We start from the raw sequence: 24,226 nt of genomic DNA on the forward strand, positions 1-24,226 counted from the left end.
TACTACGAAAAAGTAGAAGTACTTCGCAAATTGATCAGACAACAGCTGCTGTCTACTGCCGAGAATCGGATCGGGTACCAAGATGTACCGTTGGCATAGCCGGTCAGGTCACTTCCAACATATTTGCAACGCGAAAAAATCCACAAACGTTGGGATTTTACCAGACTCGAACATATTCTGAAATATAATTGTCCAAATTTGGCAGTTATGTATCGCTCTTGTCTTGATGACCTGACGATGATGAAGAACTGCAGTCGGTTTCGCTAAAGTACAAAAAATGGTCAATTTCTATTCGTGCGGGTGAATTTTCCGACACGATTGCGACAATTTGATGACAATTTGCGACGATTTGGCTGAAATTTTGTACGATAGGAGCACTCTAGCTCTGACACATGTCAGAGTTCAAAGAAAGATCTATTTTTGTTTATCAATATTGTTGATACAACCGATACAGTTATCTCATATCACGTTTAGTTGGTACCCTCGAAATTGGCAGATCAAAATTAGTTGGCTTGGTATTTTGGTATTGCTATTGGTTTGGTTCTACAGTCTGCGGGTTATAAAGTATCAACTTCGACCTTGAATGCATACATGTTACTAAAAGCTATTGACATCTGTAATTGATCGCATGTGTGAAGTAGATGAATTAAGTTTGTCTCGGATTACTTTGAAGACTTGTATCGAGCTATGCAGAGATTGCCAAGCAAAGGAAAAATTCCAGTGAAAAGAGGTAGGCCTGTAATGGACTAAATTTTGCCATTTACAACGGAGCAACGCCATTTGAAACCAGTATACGGACAGAGTCACTGTTATTTGCAGCTAGCAGATTTGTTACTGTGTAGTGTGTACTAATATTCGAAAACATGATATTGCAACCTACCGGTATGGTACGCGCGTTAGTGGAAATGAAGTATCTGTGAAGTCATGATCAATTTACAGGATTGTCGCAAAGTTCAATGAAATAGGCATGGTCAAAAAATAAATAAAAAATCACCTTTACTGTGATATATAACTGTCAATTCATTCTGTATAGCCGCATAAAAATATAGGCTATAAGGCTTACAGTTACATATTAGAACTTTCCACTCGACTTGTAGCCTCCTGTGGCGTATATAATACTTGATTTGTTTGCTGTCTCTAGTTTCCCTCATAGGGCTCAGAGCTCATGGAACTCTTGGGACCCTGGTCAAGAACCACTGCTAAGTGCTAGGCCTATAGAGTTAACAATTGTTTTGTATTGTTGTAGCTAAATTTACTTGCCATATAACCAGTGTAAGTCAAAGTCAATTATACAATATGGTACTGTGGCACTGGGCAGGATAGGGCTGCTGGCGTTCTATATGAATCTTGATATCTGACATTGCCATTTTACAGAATTCAATCCGGAATCCCTGTGCATGACAGCCAGCAGCACTAGCAAGACATTTTCCTCGTCCACATATTCCCCGACTATCCTTCGGGGATTCCATCAACTTCGCGATGACCACGCGCTCTGTGACGTGACGTTGTGTGCGGACGGGGCTTCCTTCAATGTACACAAATCGCTACTTGCGTCCGCATCTGATTATTTCCGAGGTGAGTAATGTACTGTAATGATATATATTTGAAATTTGCTTTATTTGTGAATGCTTCTTTCCTGAAATATGGTTCATAACAATTGGGTATTGGATATCGCTCGACCGTAACAAATGTCGTGGTTCGCTTCTAGCTGCCGGGCTTTGTGCTACAAGCGAGAGCTTGATAATATTATTGTACCTGCTGTAATAAATTAATATACACTCGTACTGTATATTGCATGGGATTTATTGGCGAACAATATTGAGAGAATTCACTCAGCTGTTGGCATGCATGCTCGGCAAGAAAATACATCACTTGAACAGGTTTTTACTCAAAACTACATAGTTTGTACGCTTTTAACTCGAAACCCTGTGGGCTTTTTAGATGCATATGCTATGTCTACTATTTTGTAGCACATTTGCAATACAGTAATTCGTATTATCGGTGCTACCAATTAGAGAGAATTCACTGTGCTCAGCTACAAGCAATCTCCTGCTGAGGCTGTTATTCAAATGTACTGCATATGGAGTGATTGACATCTCTTAATTAACAACACAGCAGGGCTCTCTGGTAAACTTATTATAGCATGCGATGGAGGAGCTGCTATATAGATATGAAATACTCGGCATTGAATTACTCGGTTAGGCTACTCGATGTCCCCAAGTCCTACAAATAAAGGCTTTGTCTATTAGAGACAATTCTGTAATGCGTTCTATTATATTTTTTTCAGCCATGTTTACATCCGAGATGAAAGAACGCGCTGCAGGCACTGTGGAACTTCGTGGCGTTTCCGCGACTGGTCTTGAAAAAGTTCTGCAATTTATTTATAGTGGGAATATTGTCTTGTCCCTGGATAATATTCAAGACATTCTTGCGGCGGCTTCACATTTGCAAGTGATGCCCGTTCTCGATTTTTGTAAAGTAAGCGTTCTTTATTGAATTGTGAATATCCGAGTATTTTTGATATGATTAATCTTGCGTGTGCAAACTATCGATCGATTTAGCTGAATAGTGAACTAACTAGCCGACTGGTTTTTGAGTAGTCTTGTTCTAGTTACAGATTTTCAAACATGAATTTTGAAAAGTTAGTAGTTCTAATTCCTGTTGCGCATTCAAAATAAGTCGTTGCCGCACAACTAGAAAACATGGGGCGTCGTCTGGTGTTCTGTTGTGTGATATTCTTGCAGCCATTGCTAGCACAGATTAACTACTAACAGTGGCGTAGCCAGAGGTTAGTTTTGAAGTTGAAACCTCTTCCATTTCATACTCGATACCCCGTCAGGATGAAATGCCGATTCTATTTCTAGTATTCTTACCTCATTTGTAATTCAGTCCGGTAATTTGTATTATCCGTTTTTAGTTAGTTGTGTTTTGGTTAGATAGTGTCAGATTTTTAAAGGCCATTAGTCCTAGTTCTATTCGCTAGTTTTGAAGAGTGAGTGTTTCCAGTTCTAGTTGCGCACTTTGAAAATCCATGGGTTTGTCTGATTGTAAATATCATTGTATTTCATGATCTGATGAACGATGTGTTTGCGATACTTCCGCTATTGAAAAACGATAACTTCCTTATGTAGGAGTTCCTGATCGGGGAAGTGACAATGGAAAACAGTCTGGATATCGGGCATATCGCGAACGCTTATAATCTCAAAGAGGTCGACAATTACATCAATGGCTTCATGCTGCAGTATTTTCACAAAGTGGTGGACTTCAACAAGCTTCCCATCGAAAGAGTGATATTTCTGCTGTCAAGTAACAGCATCAAAGTAAATTGAATATATAAATATTGATTGGATCTTATATTCATCATAATCCTATACTGTGAATCCATGTTATTCTCGTATGGATATTGTTGCCTGTAGCTAGCTGGAATTTTCGCGATCATGTGACTGCAACGTCAAAAATTGATCGTGTGCCTAATAGCCTATTTCAAAAGCAAGATTCTGTGGTTAATAAGTTTCCCTGCAATAAAGATTTATATACTTGTTGTTGGCTGTTGTACAATTTCGTAACTGACCTTCCCTGAGTGGACATTACTGGACAATAATTTCTGTTGAATCACCTTGTATTTTGATGTTTCCTGTGATACTAATGCCAATGCGTAACCGCATTATTTCACATCGTGCCCATTCAACGATAACCTTCAAGATTGGCAGATAGTTTTGTAATGGCAAAATTTTTCATTAAATTTGTTTACTGTTTAATATTACAATCTAGCATAGATCGACCTATCATGGGCATGATTGGTTCGAAACTATTTTAATGGTGATGCATCAATGTTTTCAAAACTTGTCAAGTGCGAAAGGTCAGAAGACCTGTTCTAAACCGACCTCTAATGGTGATACTTCCCGGTTCCCAGATTTTCCAAGTCAATTTTTGGTGAAAAGAGTTGAAATTCTTCAATTTCGTACTGGGCTGTAGTATCGATATTAGCATTTAAAGAACATTTTTAAGCCACCGAATCGAAATAGTTGTCGTTGATCATGACTAGTTTGACCACATTTGTTTACATTCATTTCGTTCATTGCGGTCTGTGATCCATTACAATGCATCCTACGGACCGTATTTATCATTGATACTCGGAACTTGGCTCTTTTTCATGACTTACGAAATGTGGTATTTCCTGTAAATTCTCGCGCACGCAGACGTAAGCTAATTGGAACGAAATGCAAGTAAATCTAATTCTAATCCATTCTTTGCTCAAATTGTAATTCTAATTCTAATCCAAACGTCTTACACTCCAATTTCAACTGTAATTTAATTTCTGGTTTCACTGAAAATGCTACAGGAGAACTGTATAGTACGAACGATCCAAATTTGCTGTACAGACTAGAGGCATGTACCATTTTCATGCTTTTCAGAATGAGCTCTGATTTGATATGAACTGAACGTGATTCAGTTTCGAAGTTAGTAATTCTTATTTAATTTGAAAAAAAACGCATAGCTATATCAAGTCTAATTTTATAATCGAATTTTGCATCAAGTACTAGGTGAAGCTTTGTTAAATTTTAGCTTTACTGCTGCAGCAATATGATACCTTAGTTTTCCAATTGATTGTTCAATTAATGACGTTCTTGGTCTGAGATTTCTGAATACGGTAAACCCAGAATTATTATTTAACAGGATTGCAGCGAACTGCAACTCTTCAACAGCGCCAAAAACTGGTTGAAATACGATTATGAAAACCGGGGCAAGTATGCTGCCAAAATCATGGAAAACATTCGCTTTCCGTTGATAGCTCCCAATGATCTTATTCAGCACATACAGGTGAGTAGCCTACAAGGCGGCGTCAGATGCGACAGTAGATTGAAACTTCCAGTGTTTTACGTTCATTACTGTATTATCAACACACATGGATGGTCACGCCATCTCGTGTCTGCTCCATTTTCACACCAATTTTTTGTTTATTTGAAACAGTGTTTGGTTTTGCTTGAGCTGGGTTGACCCATCATAGACCTTTGAATAAGAAAAATAAACAAGGCAAGTGAATGCAATGCATACTAGAACTAGACTGTGCGGGCGCTCTTCCTATTAGCCCACGATATGGTGGAATCGTTTATCCTATACTACATGATCTGATCATTTACAAAAAATATTTCCATGTTATATTGAAGCATTTTGACTTGCTATGTAACACGAAAAAATGTCAGTTTTGAAATTGTGTGGATACTCTATCTGAAATGTTCTGGTCAACTTGTTGCGTTTTCTCTGACCTGAAAACCATAGTCAAAATTTTGTAATTGTGATGTTAAAAAGTAATGTCAGCTGAAAACATCCAGGTATATTTCCATATCAATATTATTACCAGTTATTATTCAATTGTATAGGCCTATTTAATTTATGTACCTCCAAGAGTCTATTATATTTTGTGGTTGTATTTTCAGACTGTCGACTTCATGAGGAATAACAAGGACTGCATGGCGTTGCTGTTAGAGGCGTCAAACTACAGAATGGTCCCGTTCATGCAGCCGATATTGCAAAGCAAACGAACTGCGATACGAAGCGATGCCACACATTTAGTCACGTTAGGTGGGCTGCTATGCAAATAAATATTCGTCTACCTATAATCGACTTGTTTCGCCAGGAATTGTACTTCAGAAAGATTTGCACAAGTAGTATATAGAGCTCATAGTTTGCTTGTTGATTCAGAGTTTTGTGTTTATACATTGTTTATTTTTAGTGCTTGTACCGTTTGTTTCTGTTGTCATCCGACAACTAGCACTGGGGTAAATCCCGTGACGATTTTGATAGACCCTTGCACATTGATTATATGAAGTAGGCTCTGTAATGCTGTGGTTCCCAAACGTATGTATGAGCATCTCGAGCGGTACGCGATTCTGAATTTAAAGAAATGTTTTGATCAAAATTTCTGTCAAACTGATCTTGGTACTAATTAACTGGTTATCAAGCTAAGTGCCTTCAGCACTTTTTGGCTAGAAACCTCTGTTGCTGTACTGCTGTAGATATGTAACGAGGTGGTACGTGAGCTCCGTAAAATTGTGCGAAACAGTACGTACATAGAAAAAGTTTAGGAAGCACTGCTGTAATGTGTAAAGCAATCAACGTGATAACCAGTAGTGATATACTGTGATGCGTGGATCCTGATGTATAAAATTGGACATTAGTGTCAACTGTTTAATTATATCATCATGTAATATTAATGAGGCTATTTCAATGTAGGTGACTTTTAAGATGTCTTTATCCTAACGTAGACACAGGCCCTTTTCAAAATCTAAACATGTGAAAAAGTATAACTATCCCTTCAGGCATGCCTGGCCATACCGTAGTGACCAAATTTGCCATGGTAAATGCTATTATTTCAAAACACTGTCAAAACTTTAATTTCGGATTACACAGCTTCTACCTGTCGGAACGGAGACAGATTTGGTGTGTGGCGGTTTATGGTGCAATCTAACGATCTAGTCAGTATGGAATGCAACTTTGGATAAAAAGTTATTTTTGAACAGCCCTAAAGGACATCCATCATTTCATATCACCTCACTCGCCCTGCATGTCGGGATTGAAAACTGCTGTCTATTTATCTGATTATGTGGCCTTTGTTGCAGGTGGGGTGTTGCGGCATCAGTTAGACGTGTCGATGGATCTGCGGATATTCGATGAAATGTCGAAAAGATGGATCAACCTAGCGCCAATGGAGAACTCGAGGTAATTGTGATGGAGTGCGAGGTACCGGGTAACCATGCAGTTGCGTCGTCATGTCACCTTTGCATGACTGGGCTTCCAAAATATAAATTACCTTCACGCTTTATCCATGTAGAACAGCGATTCTTAGCAAACGTTTGCTAAGCTAATCTCTGGGGTTAATTGGAGGTCAAGATACACATGGGAATCATACAGCATAAGTCACACTGATTTGCTGTAAATATTGATTATCATTTTTTGGTTTTGTGTCTATATCCTGTTTCGATGGTTTTCTTCTTTTAACACAGTTCATTTTGCGTATCAGAATTCTGTAGGCTAGTAATTTATTTACTGCGTGATGAGGTAGATTTTGGTTTTTGTGGCTTTGGGTTCTATGGAAGCCTTGTCGATTAGCGTAAGTTTGCTCAGTTAGTAGAGATTTAGAGCCGCTGGTGCGTTGGTTTGAGTATGCGTCATGAGTGACAGAGCAGTCGTTCTTTACCTTTTTAGCTTGGGGAACAGTAAAATTTCAAACCTGTGAACCTTGATAAACCGAAATGTAATTACGACAAATGTATGCAACTCAAAGGCCAGTGTTGGAACCTTCAATGGAGTAAGAAGTTTCTGTGAGGCGAAGTCCTGTTAAAACTACAGACTTGGATCTTGATTGTGCGATTGCTTATGAAAGAACTGTGACTTTGCTTTTTGCTAGCCTCTATTATATCGCTGAATGTCGCTAAATTGTGCTGTCGAAAAGCGTAACGAATTTTGTTTGAAAATCTCCTTGGCTTATACTGTTGTTGAAAGTGTTGCAGGCTACTTTTAAGCCGTTTGTATAACACTTCAAGCATTGTGACGTGGGATAAGTCGAAATTAGTCCATGAACTTTAAATAACGACAACGATGATTAAAAACGGCCTCAAAATTTCAGTATCAGATTAATATTTGATGTTGAATTCCTATAGTAATGCAAAAGCGTACAATTGCAATTTGCAATCGAGATATCAAATGATGATATGGTATGTTTCTGGCAGGAAATATGACACAGACCCTCAGTTGACACTGTTGACAATATCGCCAATTTTCTAAATGTGCATATTTTGCAGTGCTGACTGGATGGCCGTACGGCGTACATCCTTCTTGGCTGCTACTTTTTTTTTACTTGATGTAATGGAAGGCCATTGACCCTTTTCCCACTGTGATGTTGGTTAATGGTTGGAAATTTCCTATTTGCACCATGATCAGTAACAAGACACAACTTATAAGGATTGAATGAGTGGAAGTGATTTGATTTAATTTATTAAACCACTATTCAGAAAACGCATATTTTATTCTCAAGAATCTGATAGCATTTATGTAACCAACCTTACTTGCTCAAGCTCATGGTATTTGCGTCCTTCATGTTTGTAGGTTATACAATAGGGTCTCTCTTGTATGCCCCTGATCAATCCTTGCTACTTCGTTATTTGCATGGCGACTAGGAATTCTCATTCGAGCTTAAGGCAAACGTTGATCAACTGTAGCCTATGCAACTTGATGTGAAGTACTAGACCTTCATCACTGCATCAATGTAAATAATTGTGATTATGATTACCAGTTAAACGTGTAAAATGACAACAAATCTCTCTGCAATAGTGGATTACGATTACCTGTAATTATGAATAATCACGATTACATTTATTCTGCTTACGCTTGATCAGTCTCAGCGCGTACTCGAAAATAAAGATTCTGATGCAACTGCATCATAATCAAACAACTTTATTGCTGATGATTCAACACCAATGAGAATTTCCGTTGTAGCAAAGGCCCATCCTAACAAGATTATTCAAGATTTTATGTAGCTGATGTCATTTTTGGTGATACGGTTGGTGATATACAATGTCCTTTCCAATTCTCTCCTGGCTGATGAATATTGCCCCTGACAAGTGTCAGCTGAAAATTTTCGGGTTGATTTCAATATAAATACATTATTCAACTATATGTTTAATTTCTGTACCTCTACGAGTCTCTGCTAATTCGATATAAGCAGGTTGCTGGTTCGCTATTTAAATTGTACTATGTTTTGACAGTTTAATCAGTTTATTGACATAGGCCCGCTTTCCGTACTTCTCAGGCCTCTGTTAACAGCAACATTCAATTTGGTTTTACTTGGCAAGAGCCATGCATAACCGAGCAACAACTCGGCTAAAGATGGATACACTCAGGCTTCAGGCACGATTTCCGAAATGTCAGCTCCTTTTTTGACACCATTGTTGAGATTTTGCTGCACTAGGGCGTTTCCCCGGTAAGGGATTTCCTTGCCGAATTTTGGCCTTCTTGCAATTTCTAGATGATTTCGTTTCAGCAAAGTCATCATTGTGGAAATCTTGTGCGAGTCTGAGTAATAGGGATGGGCACAAAGTTTCACGTTTCCAAATCCAAATCGAGTAGCAATTACAATAACAGTGCGAGTAGGTATTTTAGAGTACTGAAATAATATGCTCCTTGACCCTGAAAGTAATATTTTCTTTTCAATGTGTGATTGTTGTAACCTCAATGTTGGCACCATCTAAAACTTGTAGTGCAGAAAGATACACAGTGCAAGCACAACATTGTCACAAATCTCTATTAAATAGGTGTTGCCAAGACAAAAAATATTGTACTGCACTGTATTGTAGTGTAACTACAGCAGTGTTCCAATTACATCCGATTAAGATTACTTGGAAAAGCAGGAATTGTTAATTGAATATGATTGTAAATAAAAATTACCCCATGTCCGGACACCGTAGTGCAAACAGTTGATGTACGAAAAATAAGCAAATGTATTTCTGAATAGGGTGGAGTGAAAAATGGAAAATTTTGAATTTTAAAACGGACACTTGATATGTGGTGCCAAATTGAAAAAAAAAATTTCTATAATAATTTTGGGCTCGTGCACCCTCTAGTGGTCATGCAATTGCACCGAACGAGCCAAAAATAGCTAATTTCGCTATATATTGATGACCGCTTCCTCTAGAAAGCTGATTTTGGGCTCAAAAGATGCGGAAGCTACAAGTTTCTATCTCACTTCCACAGAACTTTGTCTTATAAATGAACAGAAAAAAAGTTACGAGCAAATTACTGATTTTTAGACCATTTTTCGGTAAAATTAGGCACTGAAGCAGGGTACGAGGCCAAAAGCGTGTAGTGATCGATCTTATGACTGACAACTCCATATTGGAAACACATAAATTGTTAATTCATATTGAAAACACAAAACCATCAATTCCATATTGAAAAAGATATATTTCGAAGATGATTTCACTACCAGAGTATTAGTCTGCACAAACTTTGAAATCTTGTTTTGTATTAAAAGATTTCATCTGTTTTTGAGACTTAAGTTTTTCTCTGATTAAGTCATCTCTACGTTTAAATCCCGACACATGGGCAGATGCTTTGGTCACCACTTTAACGTCTCTTTCCACTGCCTGGTTGTGCCAAGGATGTTTGAGGAGATGACCTTAGATTTTCCATCTCGAGATATGGTGAGTTTTTGATTGCTGGTGGCTGTTCCATATCTTTTAGATTCAAGTTGACAATTTAGTGGTATGATTTGGCCTTGATGTTTATAATTGGGATTTTAAACAATCTGATCCTAGTGTCAACGTTGTTTTTAGGTTTCGTTTCATTAACATATCCTCCTTCAAAGTCATTAATTGGAATCTGGTATTCTGTTTGATCTGCTCATAGTTGTAATCTTGCAAGTCTTCTGAGGCCTTCATCATCATCACCGAGCATTCCCAAAAGACATTATCCGGATGTGCAAAATATGCTTTTCCTTGTAGCAAAGATAGTGCAAGGTTGCGAATTCGTGTATCAGAAAGCTTTGTAATATGGGAAACTATGTTGCAGAAGTTTTTAGCACCAACAATGGAATTGTGCCTTTTTATTTCAAACCATGACGGAAAATAAAACTCCATGCAGAATTAAGCAAGAGAGTTCAGATTGCTTGATGGATGACTCTGTCGCACATGTATGCTATGTATAGAACCTCAAAAAATCAGGATTTCTGAACTATCTTACTCAATTCTGCATGGAGGTTTATTTTCCGTCATGGTTTGAAATAAAAAGGCACAATTATGGATGACTCAGTCCCACATAGAACATGCCGAATTTTGAGTTTCTATGTGCGTCATCCATCAAACAATCTGAGCTATCTTGCTCAATTTTGCATTGAGGTTTATTTTCCGTCATGGTTTGAAATAAAAAGGCACAATTCCATTGTTGATGATGCTAAAAACTTCTGCAACAGTTTCCCATGTTACAAAAGCTTTCTAATACACAATTCGTAACCTTGCACTATCTTTGCTACAACAAAAGGCATGTTTTGCACATCTGGGAATGCTCGGTGATGATGATGAAGGCCTCAGAAGACTTGCAAGTCTATAACTATGAGCAGATCAAACAGAATATCAGATTCCAATCGGCGACTTAGAAGGAGGATGTGTTAATGAACCGAAACCTAAAAATAGCGTTGACACTAGAATCAGATTGTTCAAAATCCCAATTATAAGCATCAAGGCCAACACCAAATTGTCAACTTGCATCTAAAAGATGCGGAACATCCACCAGCAATCAAAAGCTTTTCATATCTTGAGCTGAAAAATCTAAGGTCATCACCATTAAGGATCCATCATCCTTGGCACAACCAGGCAGTGGAAAGAGACGTTAAAGTGGTGACCGAAGCATATGCCCATTGCTCATGTGTCGGGATTTGAATGTAGTGATGCCCTCATCACACAAAGACTGAAATCTTGAAAGCAGATGAAATCCTTTATTATGAAACAAGATTTTAAAGTTTGTGCATACTAATACTCTGGTAGTGAATCCATCTTCGAAATATATCTTTTTTCAATATAGAATTGATGTTTTTGTGTTTTCAATATGGATTTGCAATTTATGTGCTTTTAATATAGAGTTGTCAGTCATAAGATCAATCACTACAAGCTTTTGGCATCATAGCCACTGCTTCAGTGCCTAATTTTACCTAAAAACAGCCTAAAAATCAATAATTTGCTTGTAACTTTTTTTCTGTTCATTTTTAAGACAAAAGTTCTGTGGAAGTGAGATAGAAACTTGTTGCTTCCGCATCTTTTAAGCCCAAAACCAGCTTTCTAGCATAAGCGGTAATCAATATATAGCGAAATTAGCTATTTTTGGCTCGTTCGGTGCAATTGCACGACCACTAGAGGGTGCACGAGCCCAAAATTATTATGGAAATTATTTTTTTTCAATTTGGCACCACATATCAAGTGTCCGTTTTGAAATTCAAAATTTTCCATTTTTCACTCCACCCTATTTCTGAAACCTCTACAGCAGTGGTTCTTAACCTTGCCCCCAGCGCCCCCCAGGGGGCGCTGGCGATTTTGAAGGGGGGCGGAAACGCTCAGGGGGCGATATGGGGGGCGCTGGGCTCAGGGGGGCGGTATGGGGGGCGCTGGAGGAAAATGGCTTCGCAGTAGATGATGTGGTGATAGGACATATCCTTAATGAGTATTCAGAGCAAATTAACACCGAAAACTTTGTTACATATAGCCTTCAAAATACATATAGGTTTAATTGTTCATGGGCGCCTAAATGACTGACACCGAATGTTCCTGTCTTGGCAATCTGAACCCCAGAAGACGAATTCCATCTGACAGGGGAAAATTATATGTCAGTGAAGAAATACCAATCTGAAATCGTGTGCGTCTTTTAGTTTAGTACGATTGGGCGACAGGGATATTCCTATTGGGCGATATCCCCGTTGAGCGATTCTATATTTTTTGATATTGCAGACAGGGGGTCACGAAATAACATCATGCAACGAAGTCATACCAACGGGTTCGCCCGCCCGAATATGTTTAATTATTAGTAACGGGCCCTACAGTTTCCAAGACACCTCACAATGATCGCTTTAAGTTTTGATGAGTCTGCGCACACTCAACAAACTCACTGCGCTGACCCCTGGACAACAGTGCGTATCGACTAAAAAAAGGTAATAACTTCGGATTTGTTGTGCGCAACGTAGATTTTCTGTGCGCAGAGACCGTGTCAGCACTGCGCACGTGCGCAGCTTAGAGGGAACATTGCACCTCACTCAGCTCTACCGGTAAATGTGTTGACGTGAGCAGTGAGAGGATAAAAATTAATCTCAATTTACATGCAATTCCCGATGATATTGACCAATTCAATCAATAATTAGTGAAATTTTTCGCGCTTCGCGCGACTAGGCGAGAATAGCTGCCTCAGTAAATGGACACCCAATGTAGATACCTAACAGGCTTTCAGCAAATAGAGGACAGCCTAATGGGGGTCTGGGAGTGAAGTCCCCCAGAAGCTTTGTTTATCGCCCGATGGGGGCCCAGGACGAACGTTTTTTGTTTGGGGGGGGGGGGCTGACGGAGTGCTGTTACGGCCCTGGTAACGAATAATTGTACCTGCGGGCACGCCCGGATATGTTTAAATATTAATTACGTGCCCTTTATCTTCCTATACAACAGCTCACTCAGTTTATCGCGACTTATATATGTAATTACCACCTATTCATTCATGCATTATAGAAAATTTTGGTACCTAGAGCGACCAGGCCACACAAACTTTGCTGACCATCGAAATCACGTTAGGGGGTTTGTGGGGGCGAAGCCCTCAGAAGTTCGGTTTATCACGTTATGGGTGCGCAAGGCAATCGTTTTTAGGGGGTTGACGAAGTGATGTTACGGCCCTCCCTCTTACTCATTGTATTTATTACATTCCTTACATTATGAAGTTGGGGGGGGGGGGGGGGCGCTGGAGCACGATAATTTTTGAAAGGGGGCGCTGGAGGAAAAAAGGTTAAGAACCGCTGCTCTACAGTATCAGTAAGGTGATGAACGAATTGTGTGGCATGGCACACCCACCATCAGTTGCTTGTCCGTCAGTAACCTATTGTTCTTCTATGCCACGTTGGGAACAGTAAGGTATTTTCTTAGATGTAATACTTTGATTTTTCCTAAGGTACCATACCATAGGAATAGGATTAATTATTACCTGATGCCTTGTCACTGCGGATTGTTATTTGTCATTTGTTACAGTTCAACAATCTGAAATTTGTAGGTACTATCAATTCCTCATGGAATTACCTATTTCTGGCGGCTGATCACGAATCCAATGAAGGTTTAATTTGAACTTGAGTTCGATATCTCCAACAGTTTACATAGGATATGAATAGGACTGAGATATTGATATTGGGTGGTTTCTATGGCTTGACTCTGACAGATTGAGAGCATATAAACTGAAATGTGCTTGTAGTGAATTGATTTATATCCAATATAAGCCATGCAGCTCAGTCATCAACAATCTGAGATCCATGTTCTTGAATAGGCTACTGGTCGATAATGAAAATACCGTACTGTCAGTGCCATGTGAGCTTTTTGGAAATTGACTATTTGAAATCGATCTATAACAAGCTTAGCATGTTATCTCTGTTTTTAATTAAAACCATATCACATACCATACCTTAGTAGAATAGTTTATTTGACAACTTTTTCAAACTCGAGAGGTTTGAATTTCTTGTTGTTATCAATCAGCGAGGTATAAAGACTGTAGGCTACTGCTGCCAGAAATTCACCTGTAAAATTGGATATCCTAATTGTGATTTTCCCATGTTTCGAGCTTCCATGAGCTCACTGGTGACGAACTGAGGACTAACCTATGATGTTTTTGCGTGATATTCAATAAAATGAATATAATATCGGTCAATCAAAATCTTGGGAACTTGATCAATGGTGGTCAAGCATAATAATTCATAGGCGTAATGTGTTAAAAGGTGTATGTTTTCCAGGTTTTATAAAATTGGCGCTTGTGAAGTAAAGTATTTTGCACCAGTCACGTAACTGCTTGATCAATACCAGTTGTGGTTTTAGTTACATTCAAATGCATTTGAACTAGTGTAACAAACAGCTATGCTATGCGGACAAATGACACGTTCAAGAAGAATGCATTCCTTTGAAATTACACTGTCTCTGGATGCAGTAAAATGCAATATTTCTGATCTGATATTGTACATATTTTTCACCAGGTATCAACACGGTATTGCTGTGATAGGCAATTTCCTATTTGTGGTTGGCGGCCAAAGCAACTATGACACAAAGGGAAAGACTGCAGTGGACACAGTTTTTCGTTATGATCCCAGATACAACCAGTGGATCAAAGTGGAATCTTTGAATGAGAAACGCACTTTCTTTCATTTGAGGTGAGTCAAGCTAGGCGTTAATAAAGCCATAATACTGTGTTTACTGTAAGTCGCCATTATACATTATCTGTTGATAATGTGGAGTAGCACAATTTCTCATGATCAACCAGCAATCGACCTGGAGAATAGGTATCCTCATTTTTAAAACATAGTAGGCTATGTCTATTATTCGGAATTTTTTAGATAAGACAGCTTTTCATATATTGACATTGTGTGCTATCAACTATGTAGACTTTTGTGGGCACTTTTCCTACTTTTTCAAACAAACTGTGTGTGATAACTAAATGTACCATGTCCCTTCTCATTATTCTCATCTTGAACATCCAGAATGCCATGCTTCATTTCAACAGAATGTTAGGCATTCCGTTAATGGGTTGAAACCGGGTGGCTTAATGTAAACAATCATTTTACTCAAATCGCTTCGCATCACCGAATCTCTAGGTTCTTGAATTTATATGTTTGAAATGGAACAATCCTAAACTTCATTGGAATTCTGAATTATCTCATTCCAAATATGGGTATCCACGAATGACATGGTGGTTATAATAAGTATGACACAATAATGCAGGTATGGGACTATACTTCAATGCTGTAGGATTATTGTCATCATTTTGTAGATCATGAAGGCCAATTTTTCATATCCCATTTTCATACAATATCTAAATAACTCATTGTTTTTCAAAGTTATGTGTAGGCTAAAGGCTTTTATTTATCATTTTCTGATGAAATGTAGTCAGTTGGTCTATGCTTTAACATTTCTTCTGGCATTGATTGGCATGGTTTGCAAGTCTCCCATGACATTATAAGTGCACTGATTGTAACAGTATAGGTGCGAATAATTGGGCATATCCTGAAACGTCAACAATTTGGATGATTTGAAATAGCCTAATTGACTTCATACATAAGCCTACCGATGAACAGCCAACTCTGGTGTTGATGACAATATATATAATTGCGATGCTTCTTTGTTGTACTGATTTGTGACCATTATCAATTCTACCTTTCTAACTTTATAAAAACAGTTCCAAATGTATTTACGCTCTTCATAAAAGTAGGTGGATTTTCCATTCCATGTGTGTTTGCTCTTTGTGGCTGACTGCAGTGTAATTCTGGGAGTAAATGTATGTATGATATAAAGGTCACAGGAAACTCTAACTTGCTACTAATAATTTATTCACTAAAAGCTTTTGGTCTGTTCTGAATGGCTTGCTTGAAATGAATCTTGTTCACAAAGATTTTGTGATATGATGTTTACAGTGTTCTTAAATCATGGTGTTTTTATAATGCTTCTTAGATAGATGAGAAATAGCTGTCATGAAACATGTATTCGCTGCTTTTTAGTGCAATCAAAGGTAAACTGTATGCTGTTGGCGGACGTAATGCTGCGGGCGAACTTTCTAACGTCGAGTGCTACAATCCTCAATTGAACGAGTGGACGTTTGTTGAGAAAATGCGAGAGCCACATTACGGACATGCCGGTGAGGGACTCGACACCATTCCATTACATCTGTAACGTGCTGGCATTACAAAGAAACATTGTTATCCTCCATGGTGTCAGGTTGCGATAACTGCATTATGATCCTGTTGGAATGTGACCTGAAGGGATTCAATATGTATTGACACCGGCACATGGTTTTGTGGCCTTTGAAATCATTTTTATATTCCATATCCATGCCCTTTATAGGTACCACTACATTCACTAGAAGTTAGATCTAATGAAGCCTAAATCCTTGTCACAAAGGAGACCTAATTTCCAGTGTAGTCTGTAGTAGTGACAAGAGGCTTCAGTACTCGAATCATTGTATCCAGCCCTAGTTGCAGTAGTTGGCTAGTGTAAAGACGTAAGGTCCCTTGATCTAATATAATAAAGTCGAAGAGAATATCCTTGTTCACTTCGAAAGTAACATGTGAATATGGCTTGTTTTGAATTCCTGGTTGTTGCAACAACATGATTAAGTATGTGGTAAATCAATGGCCATGTCACTAAATTTCTCACAGAAATCAAACATTTTAGATTTTGTCCTTATGTATTTTTGTGCACAGTGCACACAATCCCTTCAGCACATGATCATGATTATTCAGGTAGGAATAGGATAAAGTCATTTTCAGCACTCCATAATAATGAGTTGTGTAGTGTTTATAGATTTTTGTTTCCTTCATTAGCCTATCTTACTAGGCCAAAGCTTGGCAGACTGTGGCTTCAATAAGCACTCTCAATTGCTTTGCTATCATTTTCTGTCAAGTATCCATCTCGTTAATTACATGTTGGCTTGAGTCATTTTGCAATTTCACACACAATACGAAGTATTGATAAGTGCTGTATCAGAACACGTCCTTTCAAGTCAAAGATTTATCAAGTTTTGATATTGCTCTTGATAATATTTGAATATTTACATTCTCAGGTACTGTATATGATGGGAAAATGTATATATCTGGTGGCATTACTCATGACTCCTTTCAAAAAGAACTTCTCTGCTACGATCCGGTGACAGACAAATGGGAAAAAAGGTAGTGATTATCTAAAATAAGGTTTAATTATTTTGTACTCGGAATGTGTGACTCATTGTGACATTGATTGCAGACGACAAATGTCCACCGTTCGAGGACTACACTGCATGACGACTGTGCGAGATAAACTTTTCGTGATTGGTGGAAACCATTTCAAAGGTAACACACTGATCAAACTAATGGATTTACAAACTATAGATTCAATTCAGGAGTAAGTCATTAAGTTTTATTTTATCGGAATAGGATCAACTTTCCATATGGAAACCGGTACTAGTTTGAAAGGGCAGGGGTTTCCACCCCCAAAACTTAACCCTCGCTACGCCGCTGTTAGTAGTGATGACTCTGAGCTGGCAATGACTGCAAAATCATCATGCAACAGAAAACCAGTACCAGGATTCACACCAAACTACGAGACATGTTTTCTATTTGTTCGGCAACCAAATTTTATTTAAATGCCCTTCTAGAATTAGAACCACTCACCTTTCAAAATACGCAACTAGAACTAGAGGTAGAACTATTCAAAACACTTACTATATTCGTAGGCCTAGTTTGTAAAAGAGGACAAGTGCCATGCAAGGTGCAATTTTGAAGACACATATCGCAAACATTGTTTTCTGACAGTATTGCGTGCCTAAACGATAGAAATCTTAAGCAATATGTCCACATATTTTGCCCATTGTACTCCCAAATGTGATTAGTTGAATTTGTGTAAGGCACATCATTCTTGTAATTGCAAGAAATCTTGGCTGAGCATAATCCCTACATTGCATTAAAACACCATGGTAGATTATATATTCCAATTTCTGGTTTCGGCTGTTGAAAGGATGTCTGTGATACAGCGAATGTAACAACCCGGCATTTTAACAGCTTCCTCCTAGGTTGTGGGTGTCAACTATAATAAAGCAATATCACTTGTGTCTATTGAAATTAGAAGTGGCTATGTAGGCAGTGGACCGTTAGGATATAGAAGCTTTTCTTAATTCTGCCATTGTTAAGCCCTCATTCATAACGTAGGCTTTATGAAAATTGATTTTGTGTGAAACAGGAGACACGAAAAGTAAGATTTCCCCAGTGGCTTCTAATCATGTTGAAGCCACTCAGCAGGTTGATATGTCTATTTGATATCCTTTTAGTGAGGGGTGATTGCACAGTTGTTCCGTGTAGATTTTGTTTTCTTGATGATTATATACGATGTTAGATGCTAGATGAATTCTGTAGGGCTGCTGACGTTGTACTAATTACTCAATCGAGAGCCTGCGTTTGTAGCTCTGTATGTCTATGAAGTTGACCATATTAGATAAATCATAATGGTTCTGAATCATATATTCCATTCTGGATTGAGTCAACATCAGACATACCTTGTGGCCCCTAAACTCTAATGTGCCACCCAGTTGGTACGTACTATGATGCTATTATGATTTCAATCCTGGCTGCTTTGTCCATTTCGTTGATTGTGATGATGTACTCCTAAGCACCAATATCACCCGCACTGTCGGATTTAATTTAATCTTGCAAGATATTACATCGCATTGCTATAAAACATGTCATGGACAGACTTGTGCAAACTACTGGATTTTTAAAATGTGCAACTAGAACTAGAACTAACGACCTTTAAAATCCGCATCTAGCTAATGACTGATAATACCAATCACTGAATTGCAAATGAGCTACGAGATATTGGACAGGGTTTGCAGTTTGAATTGGGAGGGTTTCGATCACCTGGACCCACCTCCTTAGCTACTGGATATGCCACTACTAGCCACTGACCTAGAAACAGCTGCAAGAACATCACACAACAGAACACCAGTAACGCAAATCATGCCAAACAACAACAACACATGCTTCCTAGTTCTACAACTCTACTAAACTACTCAAATAACGAGTAGTTAGTTGACAGTCAACTAGCTGGATTGGGATTTTGAAAATGCCTGATCATGATCATGCAGCAAAATTTGAATTGCTTTATAACAGTGTTCGTGATTGTCAACAATTTTTGTATTTCAAAATAATCTGCCACAAGCCAGCTAAGAAATAAGCCGTAGCAATGGTCTACATTGCTTACCTTTCAAGTTTATTGTGTTTTACTGTCAATCAGACGATATGTATGCTATTTCAGGAACAACCGATTACGATGATGTACTCGACTGTGAATACTACTCTCCCGATATTGATCAGTGGACGTCCGTGGCTCCTATGCTGACGGGTCAAAGCGACGTAGGCGTCGCTGTTTTCAAAGGCAAAATATTTGTAACTGGTCAGTGCATTATTCATTGTTTTTCGATATGTTCCACAATTTCTAGTAATATTCTAATGATAATTTTTTCAAATCCTTATATCAGCCTCGGTACCGTAGCTGAAATAATTTCAGGCCAGTTTTATCTATAAGTTGAGACCATATCATGTTAGAGCGCAGTACCCCTCTAAGTTTAGCGCATTCTGAATTCATTGGATGTTGCTATCTGTTTCATGCTATGGTAAATTATAATTAAGTCAGGTTCTGATGCAGACGTCAAGTCTATTTACTTTCCAATTTGAATTTTTGAGTCCAATTGAAAAGCATTGCTACTTTCGCAAGATTTTGTTCAGAGAGATTCCTGTAGATTCTATACCACAATGGCACAGTCATGAATATATCTTGGTCATGCTCCGTTGCAGATTACGGATTTAGAATTTGATGTCATATTTGTGCCTAGCTAATGTCAATCAGGCACTGTTATATTGATAATATATCATTCGCTACCATGTTCCATATCTTCTGTTTTGATGCCTTCTTAATGAATAATTGATTGATTTCTTTCATCATGCGTGTGTATCGTGTGCGTTAGAATATCACAGCAAACTGCCTAATGCGGACGGCTGCTCCAACATGATCGAACTTGAATATTTGAGCACAAGTTGCAAGTAATATTGAAATTCAGTAACGTGACATACCTTTTTAAGCTCCATTGCAACTTGTAAATGTGCAGACTCGGCATCATATGCCTCAATGATTTTATACCCATGTCAATGATTTTCATTTTTAATTCACAATCATGTAATCAGTGCAATCACGAGACAAGGTTTTGCACTGTTTCACTGTTTTGTGAAATTATTCTCGGCAGGAAAAAATGTAGAAATAATGAATTAAATTTCGCTAGTAATAATAAGCCTGGGTTCAGTTTTGTATATCAAATCTCCCTGACGAGTGTCAGCCTAAAATATTTTGGTTTATTTGAATTTAAATACATTACTCATTTGTATACTGTAATTCTGTACCTCAAAGAGTGTCTTCCATGATATATTTCCAGGCGGCTATTCGTGGAACAACCGATGTATGGTCGACATCGTTCAGTGTTATGATCCCGACAGCGACAAGTGGAGCAAGACATTTTCGTTGCCCGCAGCTCTCGGCGGGATCAGAGCTTGCACTCTGACTGTGTTGCCGCACTTTACTCAACAATGCGATATGGACGACAGCAATCTCGTCGCAATGGAAACAGGTTTGTTTCAATAACATATTGGTCCCTGTACAGTATCGGTTGATACAGAGAATAGTATTTTGCTAGCAGCTTCATCAAGAGATCTTCAAATTCAACCGAGTCGAGTATACAACATCATACCTGTTGGCTTCGAATGCCTACTAGGCAGACTTTTACAATCTACCAATCTATTTGGTTGACGGTGAACTAACTTCTGGTGTTTTATAGCCAGTAGTTGTAATTCTAATTCTAGTTTCGGATCTTGAAATGTGACTAGGATAGTTCTAGTTTGAGTTGCACATTTAAAGATGAGATTAGTTGCCGAACAACTAGAAAACATGTGTATGCGTTTGGCGTGAATCATGACAACAGTGTTCTGTTGTACGATGTTCTTGCAGCGAATGCTATCTGTAAGTTAGGCGTCGACATTCTGAATCCAACGATATCTATCTTGTTGGTTTCGCATCTCATTAAGGTCGTATTTGACAGTTTTGAAAAGTGTAGCAATATTTTTCAAAAAAACCTGCTGGTGTCAGTCGGTTCAATTTCAATTCTATTTATTATAAGTAGACCTAAAGATAGAACTGTTTTAAAAATTGTTTCATGGCGCACAGGTTGGAACCCCTGATTCCGTTATTATTGTTATTGAATTTCTATCGTTTATTTCCAGGTGACAGTCAAGCGTCTGCGCGTAACGACTCTAACGCTGGACAGCCAGTGGATCGACCAACATCAAACCGTTCTCGGCAAAGCATGAATATCGACGTTGACATGGCGTCCGTGTAAACTCTACTGCTATTTCACTTGCGTCGTCACTACTCCTGCCAACTCAGTAACCGGACAACCCGCGCATATCATGTTCATTCCGTCCTGATCGTATTTATTTTGGTCTTAGCTAGCGCCATCAATATAACACAGATAGATCCAGCTGACAATCAATAGATATGGCGTCTAGTTTAAGGGTGCGTTTCCAAAAATTCAGAGCATGGCCTCAATGTGCGATGTGATGATCCCATAATTCGGTCAGGCACCTTTCTTTGTTTATGCTTATTATCCGCCGGGGCTGTTCGAAATTAACGTTTTCATTTTAAAAGTTCACGGCTAGTTGATGAAATTAATACGTTGCCAAAGACAAACGCCGTGCATCAAATTACGCGCTTGTTCGACCTGTAGAAGCAGAGCTATAATAGTAAAGAATTTTGCATTTATTTTTGAAAATTTTTAAAAATTCTTCATATTTTACCTCGTGAATTTGTTAAATTTAAAAAAGCGATGTATTTCCGACCCATTGAAGCGAAGTTGTTTTGAGTAATTTTTGGATTTGTAAAAAATTAGTATTGCGGTGCAAAATTCTCTCATTCAGCTACTCTCCTCCAATGACTTCTATGGGTTGGTATGTAGTCGAATTTTTTACGAATGGTGTTTTCAGACTAGTGAATATAGCCACTATAAATCGAATAGAAATAAAAAATTTTCACTAGCTTTAAATTTTTTACCGTTGCTGAGCTCCTACAGGTCACAAGAGAGCGAAATTAGATGAACAGCATTTTTTTTAGGTAGCTAGCCAGTAAAATTTGAACCAAAAACGTTATTTTTGAACAACCCGATTATCTGTGCTTGTTGAACTCCGCACACTCTTATATACACCAACAGCTGTCTGTATTTTTGTATCTGGGATATTTATTTTGATTTGTTTGTATTTTCGATGTGTCGTGCTGCTCGCAACTCAAGTGCTTGATCCTAATTCCGGAAGGGATCTGGATGAGTAAATTTCAATTTGCAGTTTATTTTCCAATGCTGAATGGTAACACCAATAACTCGAATCAAACAACCGAAGTTGTCAAAGTATTCAGCGTTGCTGCTCGAGTGGAAGTAGATTTTGAAAAGTCTGGAAAGAACAGAAGTGTTTAGTTTCGCAAGTGGATTTGGTCGAGATATTTTGTAGCAGTTAATCAAGAGCTGGATAGTTTCGAAAATTCAATATGCACCTTCGCGACTAACGCATAAAGACGTATGACACTACAAAGAGTTAGAATCGTCGATAATATATTCAGTTACCTTAGTACTCGGGACAATCTCACTGTTAGTGATGCAAACTTGTACCATAACTACTTCATACTCTAGGAAAAAAATGAAAATTGTAACATGTAGCTCTGCTCAAAAAATGGAATCCATATAAAACCATAAACACTTGGGCACTTTAAAACAGTAGAGGTACTAACCTAATTAGATCTGGAGCACCTCTGCCAAACACTACCAGTCACAAAAAAGAAGTTGTGGCTAAAAACTGTTAGAGTTACAAAGTGCATCTCGGTGACTAATGTCGGGCGACACTCCAGCGGTGCTCCGAAAGATAGAGGCGAGGCGCTTCTTTATGGACCACCTCGGCCAAACTCTACCGTTCAAAACTTAATCTGAATGTCAAGGCTTGTTTGAAATCGACATTGGTTTATCGTGAAGGATTGTGGAGTTGGGACAACTGTATGAGCAGCTTTGGCCCTGTAACCTAGTTCATATCTACTACCATACTCTGTTATGAAGACTAGCAGCTACGAAATGCATCAGCAACCCTCTTGACATCAACGGTTGTAAATAGAATCGTTGTAACGTGTTACTGTAATATTTTTCCCTTTATTTGTATGTTATCCATCCTGTCGTGACATATATATTCTATAATCTCGCTGATATCACCAACTACTGCAAGCTTGCGGGTTGCCGCTCAGTTTTTAGCTACGTTTAGCTTCTGTTATTTCGATGAGTTCGTCCATTTCATTCCGTGATTTGAAGCCTCGCAATCATAACCGTGGTCAGGTTGAAAGTTTTGTGATTTGTGAAATTCTTTTCTCGTGGCGTAACGAGTGTCCATTGCGACTTGCTGAAAGTGATCCACCACGCGGGATAACAGTGTTGAAATGGTCACCTTCCAATCGCAATTGCGTCCTTGGACAGTGTCGAGCAAGTATTCGCCCGCGTGTATATCAGTTATAATTTCTGTAGCTGGCAGACAAGTCATTTTCATTTAATCAGGTTGAACGTCTAATACTGTTGCGTATTCTACGGAATGTGTCAATAAATGTTTGTTTCCGTTCATACATGCGCTCGTTTGATTGGTCCGGGCGAAATCTATCATGCTCCCGGTGTTATTAGATCGCTTGTCTGCAAGATGATGGATAGATACCCAATTACCCATGGGAAGGGTTGCATTTAAAACAAACCTGTTTAAAACAAGACCCGCAAACGTATACACTATACAGACGTTTCCCTTTTCATGCTTATGCGAGCGAATTCTGATTCGATAGATGCAACAGCCTCGACCGATACCGTTTTCTCATTA

General features: G+C 38.5%; 1 protein-coding gene across 1 annotated transcript; it reads left to right on the top strand.

Annotated features, from left to right (window-relative positions):
• Positions 1–503: 503 nt before the first annotated feature.
• On the top strand, positions 504–23,984 carry LOC145453300 (kelch-like protein 9). The gene is made up of 14 exons (XM_080331286.1): positions 504–730; positions 1,375–1,575; positions 2,288–2,478; positions 3,132–3,320; positions 4,678–4,821; positions 5,439–5,583; positions 6,621–6,720; positions 14,753–14,926; positions 16,268–16,404; positions 17,329–17,434; positions 17,508–17,593; positions 19,551–19,688; positions 20,722–20,913; positions 21,563–23,984. The coding sequence occupies exons 1-14, from the start codon at positions 688–690 to the stop codon at positions 21,676–21,678; spliced, it is 1,962 nt and encodes a 653-aa protein (XP_080187412.1). The 5' UTR covers positions 504–687; the 3' UTR covers positions 21,679–23,984.
• The last annotated feature ends 242 nt before the right edge of the window (positions 23,985–24,226 follow it).

The sequence above is a fragment of the Botryllus schlosseri genome, chromosome 13, assembly GCF_051294905.1.
Source record: "Botryllus schlosseri isolate E-star chromosome 13, Bs_hap1, whole genome shotgun sequence".
NCBI classification, from domain to species: Eukaryota; Metazoa; Chordata; class Ascidiacea; order Stolidobranchia; family Styelidae; genus Botryllus; species Botryllus schlosseri.

Excerpts from the sequence above, each read along its gene's own strand:
- LOC145453300 (XM_080331286.1), top strand. The coding sequence starts at position 688 with ATGCAGAGATTGCCAAGCAAAGGAAAAATTCCAGTGAAAAGAG. Across the intron at positions 14,927-16,267 it reads CGCACTTTCTTTCATTTGAG|TGCAATCAAAGGTAAACTGT; the intron begins GTGAGTCAAGCT and ends GCTGCTTTTTAG. Across the intron at positions 17,435-17,507 it reads ACAGACAAATGGGAAAAAAG|ACGACAAATGTCCACCGTTC; the intron begins GTAGTGATTATC and ends CATTGATTGCAG.